Source organism: Macrotis lagotis, unplaced genomic scaffold (assembly GCF_037893015.1).
Source record: "Macrotis lagotis isolate mMagLag1 unplaced genomic scaffold, bilby.v1.9.chrom.fasta BILBYCTG106, whole genome shotgun sequence".
Taxonomy (NCBI): domain Eukaryota; kingdom Metazoa; phylum Chordata; class Mammalia; order Peramelemorphia; family Peramelidae; genus Macrotis; species Macrotis lagotis.
Window position 1 is genome coordinate 162797 of NW_027422013.1, and position 25273 is coordinate 188069.

The 25273-nt window shown below is 43.4% G+C and overlaps 1 protein-coding gene across 2 annotated transcripts; it reads right to left on the reverse strand.

Annotated features, from left to right (window-relative positions):
• Positions 1-4263: 4263 nt before the first annotated feature.
• LOC141504100 (uncharacterized) lies at positions 4264-25273 on the reverse strand. Of its 2 annotated transcripts, none has more exons than XM_074208932.1 (4): positions 25184-25273; positions 9268-9394; positions 8741-8877; positions 4264-8326 (listed from the first exon to the last, which is right to left on the reverse strand). In XM_074208932.1, the coding sequence occupies exons 1-4, from the start codon at positions 25214-25216 to the stop codon at positions 7478-7480; spliced, it is 1146 nt and encodes a 381-aa protein (XP_074065033.1). In that variant the 5' UTR covers positions 25217-25273; the 3' UTR covers positions 4264-7477. The 2 variants fall into 2 exon arrangements, with proteins under 2 accessions (XP_074065033.1, XP_074065032.1); XM_074208931.1 differs by lacking the exon at positions 25184-25273 and adding an exon at positions 21398-24882 and having other exon boundaries at positions 4265-8326.

Here is a 25273-nt window from a genome sequence, read left to right on the forward strand (position 1 = left end):
CCTCTAGCTGAAAGTTGAGTTTCTTTTTTTAATGACATAATTATGATTTATTTAGTTGTAGATATAGGGAACTCTAAAAGCAGAGCCCTAGGAGATAGTAGCTCAGATCATGAGGTCCACCTCATTGGACAGGCTCATGGACCCTTTAATGAGATGCCATTGCCTCAGAGCTTTGCCTTGGTCTTTTTTGTTGTAGGTAGGACAATATTATTTGTTACAGAGGGGAGGAACAGATGATGGAGGATGAGCTTTCAGGGGAAAGTCTTTTGCATTTTGGCCCAGATAGTTTTTGAGCCCTAGGGTGGAGAGTGGTGGACCAGGACAAGATCAAGTCAGAGGATGGGTCATTCCCATGACCAGGGCATTGCAGCTGATGAAGACAAGAATAGAAGCAAACAGGAAGGCAGAGGCCTGAGTTACTGGCCTTGACTGATGGTGGAAGATGTTCCTGAGTGCTGGACATTGAGAGAGGGCCTCTCATAAAGGGTTTAATTCATTGAGGCTCATGGAGCCTCTTCAATTTTGCTTATGACCTGTCTAGATAACCTCTCTCTTGGTCTTCTTCCTTGAACTCTTCTTCCCTGACCGGAAGAAGCAGACACTTTTTATTGAGATAATTGTCTCCTAGAAATCCAATGCTGAGCTTACAGTTCTCAGGTAGGTCTGAACCAGGAGGTCAGATGGCTCAACTATAGTATGACTGACCAGCCTTCAAGGAACAAGTGATCTTTGTTACCACCTTTCATGCCATCATTCCTGCTTCATTCAGCTCTCTAGAGTCCACTCTGAGACCTTTTGTGCTGATGACAACTCAACAACTTATTCAACTCTTACAACTGAGGCTTCTATACAGCAAGTAGAAAATGGTTTTGAAAAGAGAATTTTTGAGAAAACATCACTGACTCCACTTGACATTACATTAGCTGGTCTATCAGTGTATCAGTGCCCCCTATGGTACCTCCCCTCCCCTCAATCACTTTAAGAAAACTCACATAAGAAGCTGGGAAAGAACTTAGGAAATGTTGGTGAACAGGAGAAGCTAATTGACCTCTGTAACAGAGCTTTCTAACCCCATCCCTAAATTTGCATTTTTGTCTTATTAAAAAAGGTACCATTTCCTGTCTGTCCTAACAAGATCTTACCTCATACTTGGAAGTCTGCCTTCAAGAACTAAGTGATCTTGCCAAATGATAGGTCATGTATCTATGGAGGACTGTCTATGCCATCTGAGGAACTAGGAGACAATGTGTCCTTTCTCCACTCATGGAGTCTGCCACACTCTGGTTAAATACATAAATTATAGGTTACTCTCTGTTATCTGTGCTGCCTTATTCTGGACATCCCTAGTAAGGACCCTACCAATTATCCCCTGCATGACGAAATGAGATGCTATTCTATCATTCCTGGCTCACACCAGACACCTTATGACTAATACCAAACCTTTTCAGACATCTTAACCCTTGTCCCTCTTCTCCTCTCTGACCCAGAGACACTGCTCTCCTGGTTGATCCTTTATCAAGCTCTTCCAGGTCCTGAGTCTGTCCTTCCAATGACTGTCTCATGCTTGGAAGGTCCTCCCTTCTCACCTGGATCTCTTGGGTTCCTTCTGATCTCAGCTAAAATCTCATCTGAAAATAAACTTTTCTTCCTCCCCCAAACTGCTGGAGCCTTCCCTCTCGGGTGCCTACCATCCTCAATTGGGGAGTGTATTTAGACACAACTGGTGAGATCTTCTCTTCCAACTGGGCTGTGAGCTCCAGGAGGGCAAGGGCTGGTATTATTTAGTCTTCCTTTGCATCCCCAGTAAGTCAGCACTAAGCTGAGCACCCAGAAGCCACTTTCCATATGCTCACTGACTTGTGTTGGGGGCGGGGGGAAGAGGCTTGGTGGTCGCTTAGCGGGGGAAACATAATCCCCTTATAAAGGAATGTTACAGAACTCGGCCCCTCATTGTTTAAGAGTTCATGGGAGGGAGGACAGGGGGGATAAAAGTGTCTGCTGAGAGGTGGGGAGGGAGCGGGAATGTGATCACAGAAGAATAAAGACTCATGACCCACCTCAGGCGCTCTGTCTGGTTCTTCCCCCATCAAAGAGTGGGGGCCGGAGGTACCCCGAAGACTCACCACGCGTTGGACTGGTGAGTAAGAGGACGGACTAGCATTAAGAAGCCGGCGTTGTAAATAAAAACCCGGCAAGTGGTGCCGAAACCCGGGACCTGATTTTGCTAGGGAACGTCTGAATCCGCTGGTCGGATTCTCCAGACAGCCTCGGTCGTTTCCGACCGGGAGGAAGGAGAGGGCGTTTACTCTCAGATATTGCCTGAAGGACATACCCCTATTGTGTTGACTATGCTTTCTTTCTCTCCCCTTTCTCCTTCTGCTCTAATCACGCTCCTTGCCGTGCTGGCCTGTCTGATTGTGCCCTGCTTCCTCCTTCTCTTTTGCCGAACGGGAACTTTCCAGTTCTGCCACCTGTTAGGATTGCAGCCTCGGCTAGTAGACAGCATGGGGGGCCGGAATAGTATTCCCGCCTTTGAGCCGGAGGAAAAAGAGGCCGTTGCAGCGCAGCTTTATAAACTCTGCGCTAAGCATGGCCGTAAATTACCTATCAAGACGTGCCGTGCTTTTGTTGAGAATATCTGGAACATCTGCCCTTGGGTGCAACATAGTGGGATCCAACCAGATAAATGGAAGGTGGTAGGGCAGCAGATGGCCTCCTATAATGACACCTGCCCGGGAAAACTGACCCCCAAGGATTTTACAGTGTATAAGATAGTGGATGCAGCCCTGCATCCCCAGAAGGTGACTTTGGCACGAACAATCAGCACTCAGGTGGGTAGCTCGTTGGCGGGATCGGATTCAGAGGGCTCAGAGGAAGAGGGAAGGCCACCCCCTCCCCTGTATCCGTGGGAGGAACTTAGAAGAAACAATGGGGGAACAAGGGGCCCCCAGGGAGAAGATTCAGGGCCGGAAGTTTCCGAGCGCGGGAAGGGAGGGGTGCAAACAGCCCTCAGGAGTGGCAGGAAGAGGAGCGTGAGTAGGTGGGACCGGGAGGCTGCTGACGAGGAGGGAGAAGTCCGCGCTGATTGGACAGCTGCCGCGCCCCAGGCTTGGCGGCCCAGCCAGGAAACAGAGGCAAAAAATCCCCCATGTTCCTTGTCCGCCCTTCAGAGATCCCCTCAAGGGCTCCGCCCATCCGGCCTACTTGCCACCAGTGCCTCCATAGCAATAGAGAAAGGGGAGGAGGTGGACTGGGATGACTGGGGCCTCTACCCGGTATTTACGGACCCCCTTACCGGAGCCCGAGACTACCGCCCTGTCCCTTTTAAGATGCTTGAGGAACTTAAGGAGGCCGTGACTAAATACGGCCCAAGCTCCCCTTATGTAAAAAGACTGATGCAAAACCTCTTTGCTACGCACCCTTGGACCCCTGCTGACTTTGACGAAATTGCAGCCGCGTGCCTGGATGCCTCCTCATATTTAGCTTTTAAGGCTCAGGCCCGCAGAGAGGCCTCTAAGCTGGCAAAATCCCGGGGTTATACTCCCCTGGATTTAGCCATTGACCTCCTGTGTGGAACTGGAGCCTATACTGACCCTGCTGTTCAGGCCCGGTATGGCCAGTTTGAGCTAGAGACTGTTAAAGAAACACATGTTGCAGCTTGGGATAAGATTGGAGCCATGAAAGGGGGGAGAGCCACACAGAAGTTGGTTGGGCTGAAGCAGAGAGCAGATCAGACACCCCTCTCATTTGTGAACGAGGTTAAAGAGACCTTGATTAATGCCCAACCCTACGGGGTGAGAGGAATTTCTTCCTTTTTCAGGCCTTCTGATCGTCGTAGGGATCCTTGGAGGTGCTCCATCTGAAGGAAATCCGACATGGGGAATACTCCGAGTTATTCCCTCTCCCCTTCCGGTAGCACGGAACTCCCCGATCTACCCTCGCCTGCTAGTGACCAATACATCGATGGGGCTCCCTTCTGCCTCGGTGGGGCCCCTCATGTGTGGCCACAGGGGAAGACATCGAGGATCCCATACCATGGAGGGATTGCCAGATGGCGGGAGGATACCCCCTTGAGGGTGAACAAGGACGCTGATTCTGGGAATCACCCTACTTGTTGTCTGTTTCTGCCGCCTAGCTAGGCGACAGAGGGGTTATATGCTTCTTACTCAGAAAGCCTTCATGGCCATAGAGACGGGGGAGGATCCCCAAGTCTGGCTAGCCGCCATGCATGACATGTGACACCTAGGGGTAAGATGAGGTAAACCCCAAGACGGGCAACTTCTCCTCACCCAGCCACCTAAGACAGGCCCTGAGGGTGTCGGGCGCCTAGGACGGGCAAGGTCCTGGGTTGAAGGAGATGACCTAAGACAGGGTTCCTCGCCCCCGGCTATCAGAGGCCAGTAGAAATGACACCGCTTAAGGCTAACCTCAGCACCGCTTAAGGTCACACCAAGTGATAACCTTGTAAAACAGAAAGGGGGAGATGTTGGGGGCGGGGGGAAGAGGCTTGGTGGTCACTTAGCGGGGGAAACATAATCCCCTTATAAAGGAATGTTACAGAACTCGGCCCCTCATTGTTTAAGAGTTCATGGGAGGGAGGACAGAAGGGATAAAATAATCCCCTTATAAAGGAATGTTACAGAACTCGGCCCCTCATTGTTTAAGAGTTCATGGGAGGGAAGACAGGGGGGATAAAAGTGTCTGCTGAGAGGTGGGGAGGGAGCGGGAATGTGATCACAGAAGAATAAAGACTCATGACCCACCTCAGGCGCTCTGTCTGGTTCTTCCCCCATCAAAGAGTGGGGGCCGGAGGTACCCCGAAGACTCACCACGCGTTGGACTGGTGAGTAAGAGGACGGACTAGCATTAAGAAGCCGGCGTTGTAAATAAAAACCCGGCAACTTGACCTAAGAAACGGCAAATGGGAAGATTTTGTGACCCGAGGAAGAAGGAAAAGAGCAGAACTAGGAGGACAATCTGCTCTGCTGACATCACTGCTAAGGATGGCCAGGGTCTAACAGGAGGAAACCTCCTTGGCTCTTGGGTTCCATGTTTATTAGTGCTGGTTAGTGTTGTGGATGGACTGTATTTACCTAGGATGGCGCTCTTTGGAGCCTAGGGACCATTCTCTCTGGGTCTAGGCTTTCTCCTTGTAATAGGCTTTGGTTCTCTGCAATCAAGGGAGGGGAAAGGATCTGTCAGGGAGACATCTTTGCCTTTTCTTCCTAGGGTGGATGGGGATCTGGCCAAAATTATGGAAGATCAGATTTCAGAGCAGGTACAAAGTCTCTGCCCTGAGTGTAGACCATAGGACAAGAGAAGGGCAGAAGGGATGAAAGCTTGGTCTGAAGAGGAAGAGGAATCGCCACCGTCTTTACCTCTGACGCTTGAGCTCTTTCCCATTCCCCATTCTCCTACTGAGGCCCAGGAATCAGAAGGCTTCAGGATCTCTGATGGGAGACCAGGCAGAACCTCAGTGACCCCAGACCCAGAGCTCTTCTTGTATCTGATACTGTGGGTAAAATATGTATGTCAGGCCACTGGTAAAACTGGAGATGGTCCCCTTAGGACCTTTGAAAAAGTGACAGGGAGCCTGAACAAGAAGGGGCAGCATCCTGGGCCAGAATATAGAGGAAATCTGAAGGACACTCACCAAGAGGTCAGAGGGGAAGATGAGGTTCCCATGGAGAGGGCAGCCCAAAGGTAAGTGGTGGAGGAAGGAGCCTTAGTTAGACATGCCCATCTCCTATATGTGCAGAGCTGGCTCCCATAAGGCAGAGGGATCCCAGTTTCTGATACTTCTGCTTTCCCCAGCCTTCTCTGGGAAGACCCTCCTAATCCCTAGAGCCCTCCCCTCCATTTAGCAGGGACCCTTCAGTCCCTCACCCTCAACAACCCCCACCTCAGACTCTCTGGTGCTCAAGGACAGAGTCCAGATTTTTCTTCTTTTTTTTTTTTTTGCAGCACAGGCACCCCTAATAATGATCACAGAACTGGCCCACCATAGGAGCTTCATAATTGCTCACTGGTTGAGGTTTCCCCTCCACCCATCTCATGTTTGTTCATTCAGAAACTGAGAGGACAACAATAGCAATTCCTCTCAGTGGGGTGGGGTGAGGTGTTGATCCCATTTCTACTTCGCATTCTCGGCAGGGCTTCTTTAGAGTATAAGCTCCTGGAGGGTAGGGCTCTTTAATCTGGGTTTGACTTCCCAGGCTAGTGTCTGGCACATAGTAGGCACTTAATGAATGCTTCTTGCTGCTCCACTGATCCTCCAAACCTCCATGAGAGACTGGCACTGATATCATTCCATTCTTACAGAGAAGGAATCAATGACAGTGGCTAACTGCTGACTTACTGAAGGCATAGGAGTTGGTGTGACCCTGAGTCAGTTACTTTGTCTCAGTTTCCTCTCCCATGGAGTAAGGTCTTAGGCACTCCCACTGCTGTGTTGTGAAGATTCACCAGAGTAGATGGTAGGGATACCCCCCCCAAACCCTTTGGTCTCATAACCTGATGCCTCCTGAGCAAGCCCTGAACCTCTCCCTCTGAACCTCCCACAGCCCCAATTCACCACAAGTCTGAAGGAGCTTGGAAAACTTTCAGGAGCTATCTCCTTCCTGGGTCCTTCCTAGACAGACCAGGAGCAAAGTAGAAGAGGGGTGATCAATGAAATGACTGATTGGCTCTAATCAAGGGCAGCCAGCTCTTCTAAAGGTTGCAAGGCAGAGCATTTACTTTATTTTTTCTTCAATTAAAAAAACATACTTTCCCTCCCCCAATTCCCCTGTTCTCTCTCTGGGTCAAGGAGCCCAGAAGAAAGAATACACACACACACACACACACACACACACACACACACACAAACAAACACACAAACATGTCCACAGGTGATCTCTGAATCTGAGGACTGAGTATCCATCACCTTTGGATGAGGGTCACTCTCTGGAGTGTGTAAAAAAAAACAAAAAAACAGCATATTCCTGGGGGTCACTTATACACAGGACAGGGGTTGGAAAACAACACAAATATTCCTAGGTCTACAGTCAGTTCTTATAGTTGCATTTCTTGGGAAAATACAGATGTTCTTGGGTTCTGTGAGAACAGTCTCCAAGTAGATTGTTGCACTCCCAAGGATAGAATCAGGGGAAGTAGGAGGGCAGCCCCTGGTTCTGATCACTTGACTGTTACAGAGTAGATGTCAGGAGATGTGATGGATGACCTTGGGGAGCAGGGGGAGCTAAGACCTCAATGACCACCTACTGCCGGTCCAAGCAATACACTTTGCCACGAGGTGGGACCATCCAGAGAGCAGAGTTTTCTCTAGTATGGATTCTCTGAGAAAGTGAGACCTGTATATAAAATTCTTCCCACACTGATTACATTCAACAGATTTCTTTCTAGTATGGATTTTCTGATGCTTAGAAAGATGGTAGCTTTGACTGAAAGTCTTTCCATCACATTCAAAAGATTTTTCTCAAGTGTGGATTTCCTGATGTGCACCAAGTTTATATCTCAAAGTAAAAGTCTTTGCACACTGATTACATTCATAAGGTTTTTCTCTAGCATGGATTTTCTGGTGTCTAACAAGATTAGAGTTGCATGTAAAAGACTTTCCACATTGAATACAGTCATAAAGTTTCTTTCCATCATGGAGTCTCTGATGTATAGCAAGATGGGAATTGAGTCTAAAAGTCTTTTCACATAAATTACATTCATACGGTTTTTCTCCAGTGTGGATTCTCTGATGTCCAAGAAGATGGGACCTCTGTGTAAAAGCTTTTCCACATTGATTACATTCATAAGGTTTTTCTCTAGTGTGGATTCTCTGATGTCCAACAAGATGGGACCTCTGTGTAAAAGCCTTTCCACATTGATTACATACATAAGGTTTTTCTCCAGTGTGGATTCTCTGATGTCGAGTAAAATTAAACTTCAGAGTAAAAATTTTTCCACACTGTTTACATTCATAACATTTCTTTCTAGTGTGGGTCCTCCGATGTGTGGCAAGACGGGAGCTTTCTCTAAAAGACTTTCCACACTGATAACGCTCATAAGTTTTCTCTCTAGTGTGGACTCTTTGATGATTAGCAAGATGAGAGTTGCTTCTAAAAGTCTTTCCACAATGATCACACTCAAAAAGTTTCCTGTTACTGTGGATTGTCTGATGGACAATAAGGAGTGACTTATGACAGAAAATCTTCCCACATTCATTACATTTATAAAACTCCCTGGTAGGTATCTTCTGAGGTCCATCAAGACTCAACTTCCAACCAAATGTTTCCCACACAGAGGACATGATTATCTTTCCATTCCAGGGTGAAATCTAGGATGGAAAGGAAGATATGAGTGGTGGGATGAGGTTATTTTATATTCATTATATTCATCATACTCCTTTCTAACATAAATTTGAGGATGAGTAATGAGCTTGGAGTTCTGACTCAAGACCTGCCCACTTTCATTACTTACAGAAAGCATTTCTCTCCAGTATCACTTTTCTGATATCTAGTGAGGTCTGATCTCCAGCTCAAGGTTATTTCCCTTAGATTGCCTGGATACACGGCCATTTCAGGAGGTTTTCCAGGGGACTAACTGCTCAATGAAGCCTTTGCTATATCCATTATTATGAAAACACTCATTCACTCAGGTCATTTTCATACATGGATATAGGACGGAAGACTGTCTGAATCTCTTCCCAATTTTTATCAAATTCACAGTCAATCTTTGCATTTCAATCTACCTTGATATTAGGGTCATGGGTTTTTCTCAAATTGAAATCACAGGGACCATCACTCAGGAATCTTTCCAGGTCATGTTCTTCCACAAATATTTCCAGTTTTCTAGTCATCTCATTTACTTCTGACCTGGTCTCGAGATCTGAAAAAAACAATCATATGTAATCAAAGAGATTTACACACATGAAAATATTCAATAGCAATGGTGACTTAAGACTGATGCAGCTCATGATCTTCTCATCACATACCAAGATGCAACAAAACTTCTTGGATGTCCTCTTATAGCTACACTGGTACTAAAACAGGGGAGGGGAACCTCCAGGCTCCTGGCAGCATTAGTCTGGCATTGCCAAGTCAACTGCAGGCTAGTCAAAATTCAATAAACTGAGGAGCTTTTGTGAACACAGATAATTATGTAGTCAGGGAAGCTTCTGAGGCTGAGGTGCATCAGAGAGTATGGTTCCATTCTCTGCTCTTTGTGTTAATTTTGGACTGATAATTAACAATAAGAAAGAGAAATTATGGCCCTTACCAAGTGAGAGAAGATTTTGGATGTTCTCCTGTACGACCTCCTTGTAAAGCTTTTTCTGTGAATGATCCAAGAGGCACCACTCCTCCTTGGTGAAGTCCACAACTACATCCTTGAATGTCACTAACTCCTAAACCAATAAAAGTCATTTGGTTTAGAGCTGAAAGAGACTCCACAATCTGTCTACCTCAATTCTCATCAACTTAAAGGAAACTGAAACACAGAAAGGATTTGTCTAAAACTCCTCTCACCTTTATAAGTGTCACAGTCTTGACTTGAAACCAGTCTTTAAGAGTCCAATGGAATATTGAGAAAGGTATTTTCGATTAGTTGAGAATCAAATTGGAATAATACTAGCAGGAAATATGCCTTGCAATAAAAATTGCTTTTCCTGACAGAATTAGGGAGAAGGGATGTATTCTATCAGTAACATATAAGAATCTCTGGAGGATAAAAGCTTTTTTTTTTTTTTTGCAAGGCAATGGGGTTAAGTGGCTTGCCCAAGGCCACACAGCTAGGTAATTATTAAATGTCTGAGGTCGGATTTTAATTCAGGTACTCCTGACTCCAAGGCCAGTGCTCTATCCACTGCGTCACCTAGCCACCCCCACAATGATATATTAAGAAAATTCTATGCAAAATTTGTGAGAACATGGGAAATACTATATATTAGGGGAAACGGAACATTAAATGACCATGAAGGTGATAAAAATGAAATTATCTAGTAAATTTTCTAAAAGCCTGAAAGTAAATCTTAACTAGATCAAAGTATGAAAATAATTCTAAAGACGTATTTCTCACAAAGTGGCTCAATGAGTGGTAGGAGACTGTTTCTACCCAATTAAGAGGGTTTCTCTATTCTTCTAATGAGGGCTTGAGGTGACAGTCAAATGTGTCATAACCACAATAACTTCTGTCTTTGCAATGTGATTGCTTTCACTTGTTCATATTATATATTCATTCATTTTAATATTTCATTTTCAAGAAATACTAGAAAATAAGTGGGGGAACAGAGAGTCCCTTTTCTTCATTACAAATGGAATATTTAATCAAGTGGGGTTGGAGATTGAATAAACACATTGACAAGTTTTTAAATATGCTGCTGGAACTCTAGGACATTGGGAATCAAGACACAAGAGGCAGACGGATGGATAACATACAAGACTGGCCCCACCTACATATCCTCTGATATTTGGGACAGGCCATTTATTTTTCCTACCTGATACATGTAGAACACATATTGAGTCAATGGATTTGGTATTTGAGGCTCTTCCATTTCATTTTTTTCCATTTCCAGTAGAGTGAAAGAACTCACTTTTTTTTTTTAGGTTTTTGCTACACTGGTAAGCAAGGCAAATGAGGTTAAGTGGATTGCCCAAGGCCACACAGCTAGGTAATCATTAAATGTCTGAGACCAGATTTGACCCCAGGTACTCCTGACTCCAAGGCCAATGCTTTATCCACTACACTGCCTAGCTGCCCAAGAACTCACTTTTTCAAAAGTTCTAATATTTTTGGAGTATTTCTATCTCATATAGATATACACCTCTTTAATTTTTGTCATTTTCTTATTTAAAATATCTGAGTTATGGACTATTTGTAATGTAAGGAAGATGTAATTTTGAGTTTCGCTTATTTTTATTCTTGAAATTATGAAAGATTAAAAAAAAAAAGAACTAAAAAAAATTTCCTTTTTGGGGATGTTCTGCATCATGATTCTTCATAGCATTTCATTCATTCATGATATGAATAACTCCTTAAGAAGGAAATCTTTTGAAGCATTGATCATTAAACTACTGAATCCCTAACATTTTCTTCTACAACTCTTGCCTTTCCCTTCCTATTACATTCTCTCTTCATCACTAGGGGGTGAAGTCCCCCGAATCCCTAACATTTTCTTCCACAACTCTTGCCTTTCCCTTCCTATTACATTCTCTCTTCATCACTAGGGGGTGAAGTCCCCTCCACATAAGGAGAGGGATGAATCACACATCTCCACATTTAACACATGGCTGCACAACACTGAACCGGACTTTGCCAACATCTTCTAGTGTCTGTTGTCTTTTCCCCAAAATCTCTTCCTTTTTTGTATTGTCTTTCCCTTGAAAGTATAACTTTCATGGGGACTGGGCAGTATTTCTTGTTACAGATTTCAATCTCAGGGTTTAACACAGTGCAGGACCCCAAGAAGATACCAAATAAATGATAATTGATTCATTCTGAGTATGTCGCTTTAAGCTCATCATGACCTAGATATCACCTACTTTTTCAGTATTTTTAATACCTTTACTTCCTGCCACCTATTCTTTGATCCAATGATACCAGGCTCCTGGATATGCCAGGAAGAAGACCCTCCATCTCAAGGCTTCAGGGGTTTTCTCTGGCTCCTCAAAGTGCCTGGAATCCTCTGCCTCCTCATTTCAATCTCCTGGGTTCCTCCAAGTCTCTGGTGTCTTCCTTTTTAATTATATCCTACTGAGCTGTCCAAAGCTTGGGTGCACAAGTTTGTGTGCCTGTTGTTTCCTCATTAGATAGTGAGTTCCCTGAAGGCAGACACTGCTGTTTGTCTCTTTTTACACCCCCCCCCCCAACCTGGGGTCAGGCACACACAATATGTTTATTGAATGATTGCTTTCATTCATCCTTCTCAGAACCACTTTGCACATTGCAACAGTAGTTTATTTTCTCCATTCTCTAAGAAACTGGGAGCCCTTGCCTTTCCAAAGTCCAAACATATTAGATGGACATAACCAATGAAGTCCACCCCAAAAGTTTACACCCTCAATCATCACACCCAATTTTTAACCTTTTCCTAAGAAGAGTCCCTATTCTATTGACTACAAAAATATGTGTCTCCCCAATATTTACAAAACCTTCACCAAAGTCTCACAACCCCTTGAAACATCCTTCTATCCCATCTCCTTTTCTCAGCCAAACTCCGGGAATCACCTACTGAATGAAATGATTGTTAATAACCAATTACTAATAGTAGGATCCAGCTTTATTTTTTAAATTTCCTCCTTTAGTGACCAGTCCTTCTAAGTTTCTGAAGGACAGGACAGGGTGGATAATGAGATTGTCCTAGCTCTTCAGGAACATTCTCCTCAATCTTGAATAGGAAGCTATGAAAACTATTTCTCAAAATATAAAGAGAATTCATCCAGGTGAATTCTGGCCCTAAAAATCATTAGGTCAAAGTCCTTAAATGGCATAAAAGACATTGTTCAATTTGACTGGTCTCAGTGGAAATAGGTTCTTCTATGCAGATAACCAGAGGCAGCTGAGTGTCAAGATCAAGCTACACTATAGCAGGAGGAGCTGAAGAGTTTTGCTGTAGCTTTTCATTAATCCCACCACCCTTCACTGATAGTTCACCCATCAGGAATGATCTGCATCTCTCAAAATGCACCCTCTTTTCAAAGAGTATTTAAGCATTTGCTGAGCTCCATGATCTTTAGCTCTGATTACTGAGAAAGGGCAGTGACTATTAATTTTTTTTTTATTTAGTAGCTGAACTAGTAAGTTAACCAGAAACCGACTCTAGGATTTTTCTTAGTCACTGAGAAACCCTGAGGGTCTAATTTTTTTTTTTGGTGGTGGTGGGGGAAGTGGTTATTCTTGGCTTTTCCTTATCTTTTTTTTTCACTTTTTTTTTTTTTTGGCAAGGCAAACGGGGTTAAGTGGCTTGCCCAAGGCCACACAGCTAGGTAATTATTAAGATTATTAAGTGTCTGAGACCAGATTTGAACCCAGGTACTCCTGACTCCAGGGCCGGTGCTTTATCCACTACGCCACCTAGACGCCCCAGCTTTTCCTTATCTTTCTCACTTTAATAACTGAATGAGTACTGCCTCAGTCGAACCTTGACCTGGGAAAGACCTAGAAGATCTTCCACTGCATCCAGGGACATTTTCAGTCACCTAGATCCATATCTGCCCACTGAAAGCAGATAGTTCCGGAGCAGAAAGTGAGACTGGTGACTACAACATCCCTGCACTCAAATCCAATTCACTTGCATGTCATGGCATTACCTCCCCAGTTCATGGTCTTCATCCAGAACAAAGAACAAACACCATTCCTCACATGCTGACCTTTTTATTTTCCTCTCTCATTCACTCATTAGTCTGTTTTTTTCTTTTCCTGCCCCAGTTTGGCATTTTCTTGGCAAAGATGCTGGAGTGGTTTGCCATTTTCTCCTCTAGCTCATTCCAGAGGTGATGAAATGAGACAAACAAGGTTAAGTGATTTGCTCAGGATCACCCAGCTACTAAGGGCTTGGGCCAGATTTGAACTCCTAAAGACTGATTCCCAGTCCAGTATTCTACCACTGGGCCTAAGTACCCCTACTCAAAATCCTTATTTACTTAAAACTTTCATCCTTACTCTCTTGGAAAGTGTTCTCTCTATACTTATCACTGAATTCTTCTATGTCAAATCTTTTAGTCTTTTCTCAGCCCTATTCCTATTTGACTTCATTTCTTCATTAAACAATCCTGACCACCCATCATCTACAACTCTTTCTTGGTCCACATTCTCCCTCAGACATATTCTACATGGCGGAAACAAGGAAACAAATATTTCTCAAGCACCTACTATGTACGAGCAGAAAAACCTTGAAAACGTTATATCATCTGGTCCTAACTTTATTTTATTTTTTGCAAGGCAAATGGGGTTAAGTGGCTTGCCCAAGGCCACACAGCTGGATAATTATTAAGTGCCTGAGTTCGGATTTGAACTTGGGTACTCCTGACTCCAGGGCCAGTGCTCTATCCACTGCGCCACCTAGCTGCCCCTGGTCCTACTGTCACCCATTTAGAGTAGATAAAACTGAGACTAACTCTAGAAGTGTAAGGGTTTGGATTAAAACTTGGGTGGCAGAAAATTCTATCTACTTGGACCACCTAGCATTTGATTATGTATGTATGTATGTATCTAAGTTTGTAGCTATTTGTATACAGAAGCAGTGTCTAGCACATTAAATGCAGGTTGAATAAGTGTGAGTCCCCAGATCCTGGGGACCAGCCATTCTCTGATTATCTGCATTTCAAGACCTAACAATATCAACTCTTTTCAAGGACTGAGATCCATTTTGCAACAAGGCTGGGATCTGTGGAGACTGAATTGTCTCAATATATATAACAGTCATATGTGTTATTACAGATGGAATTTCATCCTTTTCCTAAACGACTTCATTACTTTTTTTAGGCAACTTCTATCTCAAGCTGATAAGATTTTACAACCTTGACCAAAAGAAAATCCCAAGGAAGCTACCTGCTAAGGCCCCAAAGAATTTCCCAGATAAGGACAATTTACAGATTGCTCTGTACTTTGCCCAGAACGAAAGTTGTTTTAATTATAAAAAATTTTAAACCAAAATATTGGTAATCATATACTTGTTTTTAAATACTGCAACCAAATACAGCCTAAATCATAATTTTACAACGTCTAGATCAAAAGAAGAGTCCATTTCCTTAGGATTGCCCCTCAGAACTATTTTTCAAGATCACAAAAAAAATCAAAGAAAATAAACATTTGAAGCATAATAATGTAAATAAATACATAATAATGTCAATAATTATTATCAACCAAATAACATCAATTATGTTGAATGTGTTGCTGAATTATCTTACAGAGAAAATCACTTTTTACATTAATCCATTTGATACTCTAGACTGATTGCATTCAGGAACTAGGAGAGAGTCATTTAGATCCAAAGGCCCTTTAAATTCTTTCTTGAATCTATTCTAAACATATTGCCCTAATACCAAGGTGTAAGAGTATTTTTTCATTAAAGAATGATCTCTTGATGGTGGTTCAAACAGCACTAACATTCTTAAGAGGGGACTGCATGAGGTAGGTACCTCAATGGTCTTGGATTCAGGAGGATGGGAGTTCAAATCCAGCCTCAGACACTTGGTACTTGCTAGCTGTGTGACCGTGGTTAAGTCATTTAACTCTGCCTCCCATCCAGGGTCACCTCCAGGTGTCCTAATTCATACTTGGCCACTGGATCCAGATGGCTCTGGAGGAGAAAGTGAGGTGGGTGACATAGGATCCTCCTCACTCAAATTCAATTCACATGCCTGTCATAGCATCAACTCCCTGATGTTGTGGTCTTTGTTGGAAATGAAGGACAGGGGCAGCTAGGTGGCACAGTGGATAAAGCACTGGCACTGGAGTCAGGAGTACCTTGGTTCAAATCTGGTCTCAGACACTTATTACCTAGCTGTGTGGCCTTGGGCAAGCCACAACCCCATTTGCCTTGCAAAAAAACCTAAAAAAAAAGAAAAAAAGAAAAGAAAAGGACTTGACCCATTGAGGCTCATGGGGTTTCTTTAGCTTTGCATATGGCCTACCTGTCTGCTTGGTCTCCCTCTTCCTTGGATTCTTCTTCACTGACTGGAAGAAGGCAGCCCTTTTCATTAAAACAATTGACCCCCAGAAACTCAGTGCTGGGCTTGCAGTTCCCAGGTAGGTCTGAGCCAGAAGGACAGAGAGCTCAGATGGCCTCTGATTGGACTATGACTGACCAGTCTTTAGAACAAGTGATCTTTGCTCCCACCTTCATGAAGGGATTCTGGCTTCATTCAGCTCTCTAGAGCCCACCAGAGGCTTGCCTAACCTGAGTGGGAAGACCTTTCAACTAGCCCAGCCTTAATCTCCTGACTGTGACTCTGTGACTCCCCCTCTCCAATCTCCTTCCTCTTTTTTACCTTGGGTAACACAATCACATTTTTGGTACTCATATCCCCAACTCTTATCACTGAGACTTTCATATTGAAGCAGGGAATATGTACAGAGGAAATATTGTAACTGCTATCCAATAAGATGAAACTGGCTATATCCCCACCTGGGAGAAAGTTTCTCATAACTCTAGAAAACAGTAACTCTATTAGAGAGAATATACTTAGCCAGAAGTGATGGACACTCATGATTTTACTGTGACTCAGATACAATGACTTAAAAACAATACTTCCTTAAAAAAGGGGGATAGTAAGGAGACAGGAAGATGGAGGAGACTGAATGGGGTAAATATCATTGCATTAAGAGGTACAAAGGACCTATTGCAATAGAGGAGAAGGGAGGTGAGAACCATCTGAATCTTGCTTTCATCAGATTTGGCTTAAAGTTAACTTATACTCAGTTAAGAAACTTACCTTACCTTTCATGTATTAAAAGGGCAAAAGGGGAAGGGGGAAGAAAAAGGGGAACAAACAGAAGGAAGGGAACGAAGAAGGGGAATGGGGGAAGAAAGGGGAGGGGGGTTGATATAGGAGGGCAAACACACTGAAGGTGGTGGTACTCAGAAACAAAATACTGGGGAACATGGATATAGTGAAAAATGGGGAAAAATACAAACAAAGGGAAAGTGGCATGGAAGGGAAAAAGAGTTGGTAATTATAACCTTCAAGGTGAATGGGGGGGAGGTTGCTAGGTGGTGCAGTGCCTACAGTACTGGCCCTGGAGTCAGAAGGACCTGAGTTCAAATCCGACCTCCGACACTTAATAATTACCCAGTTGTGTGGCCTTGGGCAAGTCACTTAACCTCATTGCCTTGCAAAAAACCTAAAAAAGAAAATTATCTCTCAATGTGTACAGGATGAACTCTCCCATTAAAATAAGAAGTAACAGAGTGGATTAAAAGCCAGAATCCTGCAACATGCTGCTTACAAGAAACTCATTTGAAACTGAGATATATACAGAGTAAAGGTAAAAGGTTGGAGCAAAATACATTTAGCTTTAGCTAAAGTGAAAAAAACAGGGGGTAGCAATTCTTAGCTCAAACAAAGCAGCTGTGAAAACAGAACTCATTAAAAGATATAAGGAAGGAAACTACATCCTCCTAAAAGGTACCATAGACAATGAAGCAATTTCAGTACTAAATATGTATGCACCAAGTGGTAGAGCATCCATATTCTTAGAGGAGGGGCAGGTAGGTGCTGCAGTGGATACAGCACCGGCCCTGGAGTCAGGAGTACCTGACTTCAAATCTGGCTTCAGACGCTTAATAATTACCTAGCTGTGTGGCCTTGGGCAAGCCACTTAACCCCATTTGCCTTGCAAAAAAAAAATTCTCAGAGGAGAAGCTGAATGAATTACAGGAAGACATAGACAGCAAAACTCTACTGGTGGGAGACCTCAACATTCTACTCTCAGATTTAGATAAATCTAACCATAAAACAAACAAGAAGGAAGTTAAGGAAGTAAATAGAATGTTAGAAAACCTAGACATGATAACTATACCTTTGGAGAAAACTGAACGGGGATAGAAAGAAACATACATTTTTTTCTGTAGTACATGGCACCTATACGAAAGTTGACCATGTATTAGAGCATAAAAACCTCATAATCAAATGCATAAAGACAAATAATGAATACATCCTTTTCTAACTTTAGTGCAATAAAAATTACCAACAATGGGTCATAGAGAGATAGACCTAAAATAAATTGCAAACTAAATAACCTCATTTTAAAGAATGAGTGGATCAAACAACAAATCATAGAAAGAATTAGTGGGGGCAGAGCCAAGATGGCGACATGAAGGGATCGAGTCTTAGGAGCTCTCTGATAAAAACTCATAAACTAAGGACTCTAACTAAACTTTCCAGAGACAGAACCCACAGAGGGACCCAATGAGGCAGTTCTCCTACTCAAGGTAACCTGGAAAAGAGCAGAAAGGCTCTGCTCCCTGGGGTCTGAGGGGCGGCCCACCAGAGCGAAAGAACCTCAGCCTCCCAGAGGCAGCCCCAGGGCCCTGGGAGCCACAGCTCACAGCAGCAGGGGAGTCTCCTGAGCTGCACCCCGGGGAGCACCGGGCACAAAGTGGGGGAACAGCAGGGGACCTCTGCCAGAGCAAGCACGTGGAGCCCAGCCCTCAGGGTACACAGCAAGCAGCTTGGTCTTTCAGCAGCCCAGATCCAGGAACAGAAGCAGGTGGAGCCCCCAGGGTATGAGCCCATTGAGCTGAGGGAGGGGAGTGAAGAGAGAGAGAGAGACTGCCAACCTCTGTCCTCTGCCCCTGGAATAGGACTCTGGGGCTCTGACCACATTCAGATCCTGATCCCAGTCTAGGCCCCCCAACAGAACAACGGGGCCCCCCACCTCGGCCCCATGGCAGGGGGGGGGGGCGCGCTTATGGTCATTCACAGACCAGGAGGGAGGACAGAACCTCACACACAGACCCTTGTGGGAGTGTCCCAAAAAACAGGCTTAGGCTGGGAAAATGAACAAGCAAAGAAACAAGAGGAAGACCATTGAGAAATATTTTGCAAATGAGCCCAAGAAGGATCCAAATACTCAGTCTGAAGATGAGGAAGCACAAGCTCCTGCATCTAAAGACTCGAAGAAAAACAGAAACTGGGCTCAGGCTATAATAAAGCTCAAAAAAGACTTTGAAAAATCAAATGAGGGAGTTGGAAGAAAAACTGGGAAAAGAAAGGAGAGAGATGCAAGAAAAACATGAAAATTAAGTCAGCAGCTTAGTCAAGGAAATCCAAAAAAATGCTGAAGAAAATAGCAGGCTAAAAACCAGCTTAGGTCAAATGGATAAAACAGTTCAAAAAGTTATTGAGAAGAATGCTTTAAAAAGCAAAATTGGCCAGATGGAAAAAGAGATAAGAAAACTCTCTGAGGAGAACAAATCCTTCAGACAAAGAATAGAATTCAGGGAGATTGATGAATTTACCAGAAATCAGGAATCAATACTTCAAAACCAAAAAAGTGAAAAATTGGAAGAAAATGTGAAATATCTCATTGAAAAAACAACTGATATGGAAAACAGACTTAGGAAAGATAATTTGAAAATTATTGGAATACCTGAAAGTCATGGAAAAGAGCCTTGACATCATTTTCAAAGAATTACTACAGGAAAATTGCCCTGATATTCTAGAAGCAGAGGGCAAAATAGAAATGGAGAGAATCCACCAAGCCCCCCCCCGCCGAGAAAGAGATCCCAAAAAAACAACCCCCAGGAATATTATAGCCAAGTTCCAGAACTCCCAAGTCAAAGAGAAAATATTACAAGCAGCCAGAGGGACACAGTTCAAATATTGTGGAGCTGCAGTCAGGATCACACAGGACTTAGCAGCAACTACACTGGAAGCTCGTAGGGCTTGGAATACAATATACTGGAAGGCAAAAGAGCTTAGAATGCAGCCAAGAATGAACTACCCAGCAAGGCTGAATGTCCTCTTCCAGGAAATAAGATGGACTTTCAATGAACCAGGGGAATTTCAAAGGTTCCTTTTGGAATGGCCAGAGCTGAACAGAAGGTTTGATCTTCAGATACAGGGCTCAGGTGAATCATGGAGATTGGAGGAGAGGGGGGGAAATATGAGGGACTTAATGAGGATAAACTGCATGTATAGAAAAATGATACTGATAATACTTATATGAAACATCTCAGTTAATAGAGCAGGTAGAGGGAGCTTTTATAGTTGAAGCACAGGAGAAAGCTGAATTCGAAGATAAAATATGGTGTAAAAATGGAGTCAATAGGAAAAAAAAGGGAAATGAAATGGAAGAAAAAGGAGAGGGGGAATAGTCCAAGATATTTCACATAATAAGATTTTTTTTTATTACAATGAGCTATTGCAATGATATGGAAGGGGGGAGGCAAGGGGGAATGAGGGAACCTTTGCTCTCATCAGAGATGGCTAGGAGAGGAAACAGCAAATATACTCAATGGGGTATAGACATCTGGAGTAAGAAGGAAGGGGGAGCAGGGGGAAGGGGTGGGGATGTGAATAAAGGAGGAGAGGATGGACCATGGTGGGAGAGTGGTCAGATATAACACATTTTCTTTTTTACTTCTTGCAAGGGGCTGGGATTGGATGGCCTGCCCAGGACCATAGGGCCAGATGGATTCTGGGCCTAAGGGGTGGTATGGGGGCTCAGGGCTTCTTGGCGGCAGGACCAGGGATCTGTCTGCTGCGCCACTCAGCGACCCTACAGCAGAGTCAGAGTGAAAGGAGAGAGAAAATATAGTACATGCTAGTGGAGAAATAAGAAAGGAGGGAGTTGCGATCAGCAATGGCAACGTTGGAAAAATATGGAAGTAACTTTTGTGATGGGACTTATCATAAAGAATGTGATCCACCCATGACAGAGTTGATGGTTTTGGAACAAAGACTGAAGCACATTTTTTGTTATTATTATTTGGGGGAGGGTGCAGGGCAAGTGGGGCTGGGTGGCCTGCCTGGGTCCACATAGCAGGGTGATCTTTGGGTGTCTGGGGCCAAATTCGGACCCAGGTGCTCCTGGCTCAAGGGCCAATGCTCTGTCTGCCACCCAGCCACCCCTACTATTATTACTATTTTATTTTATTTTAGGTCTTTTTTTCCCTTCTTTTTGGTTTTTGCAGGGCAGTGGGGATTAGGTGGCTTGCATGTCACATGGCTGGGTGATTATTGGGTTTACGAGGCTGGATATGGACTCGGGTGCTCGTGGCTCCAGGGCTGGTGCTCTGTCCATAGCACCACCTGGCCATACCTACAATTATTACTATTATTTTTTTTTAATTTTAATTATTTTCTCTCCCCTTTACTTTTTTGCCCAAGTGAGTCTATCTATATTCATGGGGGAGGGGTATTTTGTTTACTTGTAAACAAGTATATTTTATTAAGGTTAAAAAAACATTTGTACAAAATGAGAATAAAAAATGAATTTAAAAAAATAAAAAAAAGAATTAGTGATTTCATCCAAGACAATGACAATAATAAAACAACATATGAAATACTTATGGCATACAGCCAAAGCTGTCTTTAGGGGATATTTTATATCTCCGAATGCTTACATGAATAATATAGAGAAAGAGGAAATCAATGAACTGAGCATGGAACTAAAAAAGAGAGAAAAAACAAGTTAAAAATACCCCATTAAATACCAAATTAGAAATTCTAAAAATTAAAGGAGAAATTAATAAAATTCAAAGCAAGGAAACTATTGAACTAATAAATAAAAGCAAGAGTTGTTAAGTAATAATTCAGAACTATTTTGCCCAACTGTATGCCAAGAAATTTCATAATCTAAGTGAAATGGATGAATATTTACAAAAATATAAACTGCCCAGGTTAAATCAAATAGAAATTAAATACCTAAATAATCTTATGTCAGAAAAAGAAATTCAACAAACCATTATTGAATTCCCCAATAAAAAATCTCCAGGGCTAGATGGCTTCACAAACATTCATAAAACTATTGATTCCAATGCTATATAAACTATTCGGAAGAATAGGTGAAGATGGAACTCTGCCAAATTCCTTCTATGATACCAATATGTTGCTGATACCTAAATGAGGAAGAGTCAAAACAAAGAAAGAAAATTATGGACCAATTTCCTTAATGAATATGGAAGCAAAAATCTTAAATAACATATTAAGCAAAGTGATTACAGCAAGTTATCACTAGGATAATACATCATGACCAGAATGCAGGGTTAGTTCATTATTAGGAAAATGTCAGTATAATTGACTATATCAATAACAAATCCAACAGAGAGTAGGAATATATGGATTCTTTCTTAAAACAATAAGCAGTTTCTTTCTGAAACCATCAACAAGCATTATGTGTAATGGGATAAGCTAGAAGCATTCTCAATAACATCAGGGATGAAACAAGGGTGCCCATTATCATCACTACTATTCAGTACTGGATTAGCAATGTTAGCTTCAGCAATAAGAGAAGAAAAAGAAATTGAAGGAATTAGAATTGGGAAGGAAGAGACAAAACTCTCACTCTTTGCACATGACATAATGGTATAGCTAGAGAAACTTTAAAAATCATCTAAAAAAATTACTGGAAACAATGAGCAACTTCAGCAAAGTTGCAGGATATAAAATAAACCCACATATATCCTTAGCATTTCTAGATATTACCAATAAGATACAGCAGTAAGATTTAGAAAGAGAAATCGTACTTAAATAAAATCAGACAATATAAAATACTTGGGAGTCTACCTGCCAAGGCAGACTCAGAAACCCTATGAAAAAAAAATATAAAATACTTTTCACACAAAAAGAATCAGATCTAACTAACTGGGCAAATGTCAACTGCTCATGGATAGGCCAAGCTAATATAATAAAAATGACAATTCTACCTAAATTAAACTACTTACTTAGTGCCCTACCAACTAAACTTCTAAAAACTTACTTCAGTGAGCTAGAAAAAATTGAAACTACTTGTATGGAAGAAAAAAGTTAAGAATATCAAAGGATTTAATGGAAAAAAATGCAAAAGAAGGCAGCTCAACCTAATTAGATCTAAATTTATATTATAAAGCATCCATTATCAAAATTGTTTGGTACTGGCTAAGAAAGAGAATGGTGGATCAGTAGAATAAATTAGATGCAAAGGACACAGCAGGAAATAATTATAGTAATCTGCTGGTTAATGAACCCAAAGAGTCCAACTTCTGGGGTAAGAACTCACTCTTTGATTAAAAAAAATTACTGGGCAAACTGGAAGAAAGTATGGCAGAAGCTAGGATTAGACCAACATTTTACTCTCTATATCATAATAAGATGAAAATGGGTGCAGGATTTAGATGTAAAAAATAATATTATAAGCAAATTAGGAGAACAAGGAATAGTTTAACCTGTCAGATCTATGGAAAGGGGAGCAATTTATGACCCCCTGGTAAGAACACTATAAAAAAAAAAAACCAAACTGGATAATTTTGATTACATTAAATTAAAAAGTTTTTGCACAAAACCATTGTGACGAAGATCAAAAGAAATGTAGTAAATTGGGAAACAATTTTAACAGTTTATCTAACAAAGGCCTCATTTCTAAAATATAGAGAGAACTGAGTCAAATTTATGAAAAAAAAATTCCCCAATTTAGGAATGATCAAAGGATATGCAAAGACAGTTTTTAAAACAAGGAAATCAAAGCTATCCATAGACACATGAAAAATTGCTCTAAATCATTATTAATTAGAGAATTGCAAATTAAAGCATCTCTGAGTACCACCTCACATCTCTGGGACTGGCCAATATGACCAGAAAGGACAATAATCAATGTTGGAAGGCATATGGGAAATCTGGGACTCTAATGCATTGTTGGTGGAGCTCTGAACTCATCCAGCCTTTCTGGAGAGCAATTTGGAACTCTGCCCAAAGGGCAACCAAACTGTGCATACCCTTTGATCCAGCAATATCACTACTGGGTCTGTACTCTGAAGAGATGATGAAAAAGGGTAAAGACCACTTGTACAAAAACATAGCAGTCCTGTTTGTGGTGGCAAAGAAATGGAAATTAAGTGAATGTCCATCAATTGGAGATGGTTTAACAAACTGTGGTATATGTATGTCATGGAACATTACTGTTCTATTAGAAACCAGAGGGATGGGAATTCAGGGAAGCCTGGAGGGATTTGCATGAACTGATGCTGAGTGAGATGAGCAGAACCAGAAAAACACTGTCCAGCCTAACAGCAACATGGGAGCGATGATCAACCTTGATGGACTGGAACATTCCAACAGTGTAATAATCAGCGACGATTTTAGAGTACCTGTGACAAAGAATGCCATCTGTATCCAGAGAAAGAGCTGTGGAGTTTAAACAAAAGCCAAAGAGTACTACCATCAAATTTTTTTTTGGCAAGGCAGTGGAGTTAAGTGGCTTGCCCAAGGCCACACAGCTAGGTCATTATTAAGTGTCCGAGGTCGGGTTTGAACTCAGGTCCTCCTGACTCCAGGGCTGGTGCTCTTCACATTTTTTTAAAAATAAAAGATGTTTTATGTACTACATAATTTTGCTATCTCTAACATTTTATTTTTTCCTCAATGATGTGTTTTTTTCTCTCAACACATTCAATGTTGATCAATACATAGCCTGGAAACAACGTAAAGGTGATCAGACTGCCTTCAGAGGAGGGAAGGGAGGGTGGGGGGAAACTGTAAAATTCAAAACCTTACAAAAAAGGATGGGCAGAAACTACTAATTTCTTTGTAAACCAAGAGTAAAATTAAAAAACCCACTCTCTAATCTGCGTGGGTGACGCAAATTTCTCTAGCAACAATGCAGCGAGTGGGGACCGGTTTTTAAAAGTGACTTTCTGAACAATATGACTGGCTGCATTCAGTGTCACACTAACCGTTATATCAATATAGTCGGTGTGTGCCCTGCCATCAGAGGACTTGCTCTCTGTACTTCTGACTGAGAAGGCCGAGACGGCTTAATGCACGTTGCGTAACAGGGGCAGCCCGGGGAGCGGGGGCTAAAGGGCAGGCCCAGGAGTCAGGAGCTCCCATCTGGGCCCAGACACTCGCTCCTCAGCTCCCCCGGTCTCCCCAGGCCTCCCATTAAAAGTATTCATTTAGACTGGCAGACAGCACTTGTATCAGACTTTCCTTTTTTAGGTTTTTGCAAGGCCGTGGGGTGAGCGACTTGGCCAAGGCCACGCAGCTAGGTCATTATGAAGTGTCTGAGCTCGGATTTGAGCTCGGGTCCTCCCGAGTCCTGGCCCGGTGCTCTAGCCACTGGGCCACCCAGCCGCCCCAGGTATCAGACTTTCCTAAACCGAAGCCTGAACTTGCGTTTTTGTGCCATTCCTCATCTCCGCGGCCGCGCGTGACCCCGTGCACCCGGCGTGTGTGAGCCCACTGACCCAAGTGGGGGCCGGGGGGGCCCTCCGCTTCCTCTGGGGGCCTCTCGGGGTCCGGCCGGTTCCCGCGCAGGCACCAGTCCCGGCCGGCCCTGGCAAGGCCAAGCCCGGGGCCCCGGGGCCTCGTCCCCTCTCTGCCCCCGGGACCCTGGCCCTGGCCCCCCACGCCCTCCCCCGGCTCCGGCACCTCGCAGCCAAGATCTCGGCTCCTGAGCGCAAGCCGCGCCCGGCCCGGGATCGGGCATCTGCACCCCGGTGCCCCCCACCCCCGTCCCGGGCCGCTCCGGGGTCCCCCCGGCGCCGCGCACTCACCTGCAGGGGGGGGCCCCGGGGCCCGGGGGCCATGGTCCGTGGCGGCGCCGCGGGGCCTCTCGGGCTGGGGGGACCTGGCGGGGGGGGGCT

Coding starts and splice junctions, on each gene's coding strand:
- LOC141504100 (XM_074208931.1), bottom strand. CDS start 21,451: ATGTTTGTGAAGCCATCTAGCCCTGGAGATTTTTTATTGGGGAATTCA. Junction 9,395..21,397: donor TATTGGGGAATTCAATAATG/GTTTGTTGAATT, acceptor TTATTGGTTTAG/GAGTTAGTGACATTCAAGGA. Junction 8,327..8,740: donor CCCATGACCCTAATATCAAG/GTAGATTGAAAT, acceptor TTTCCATCCTAG/ATTTCACCCTGGAATGGAAA.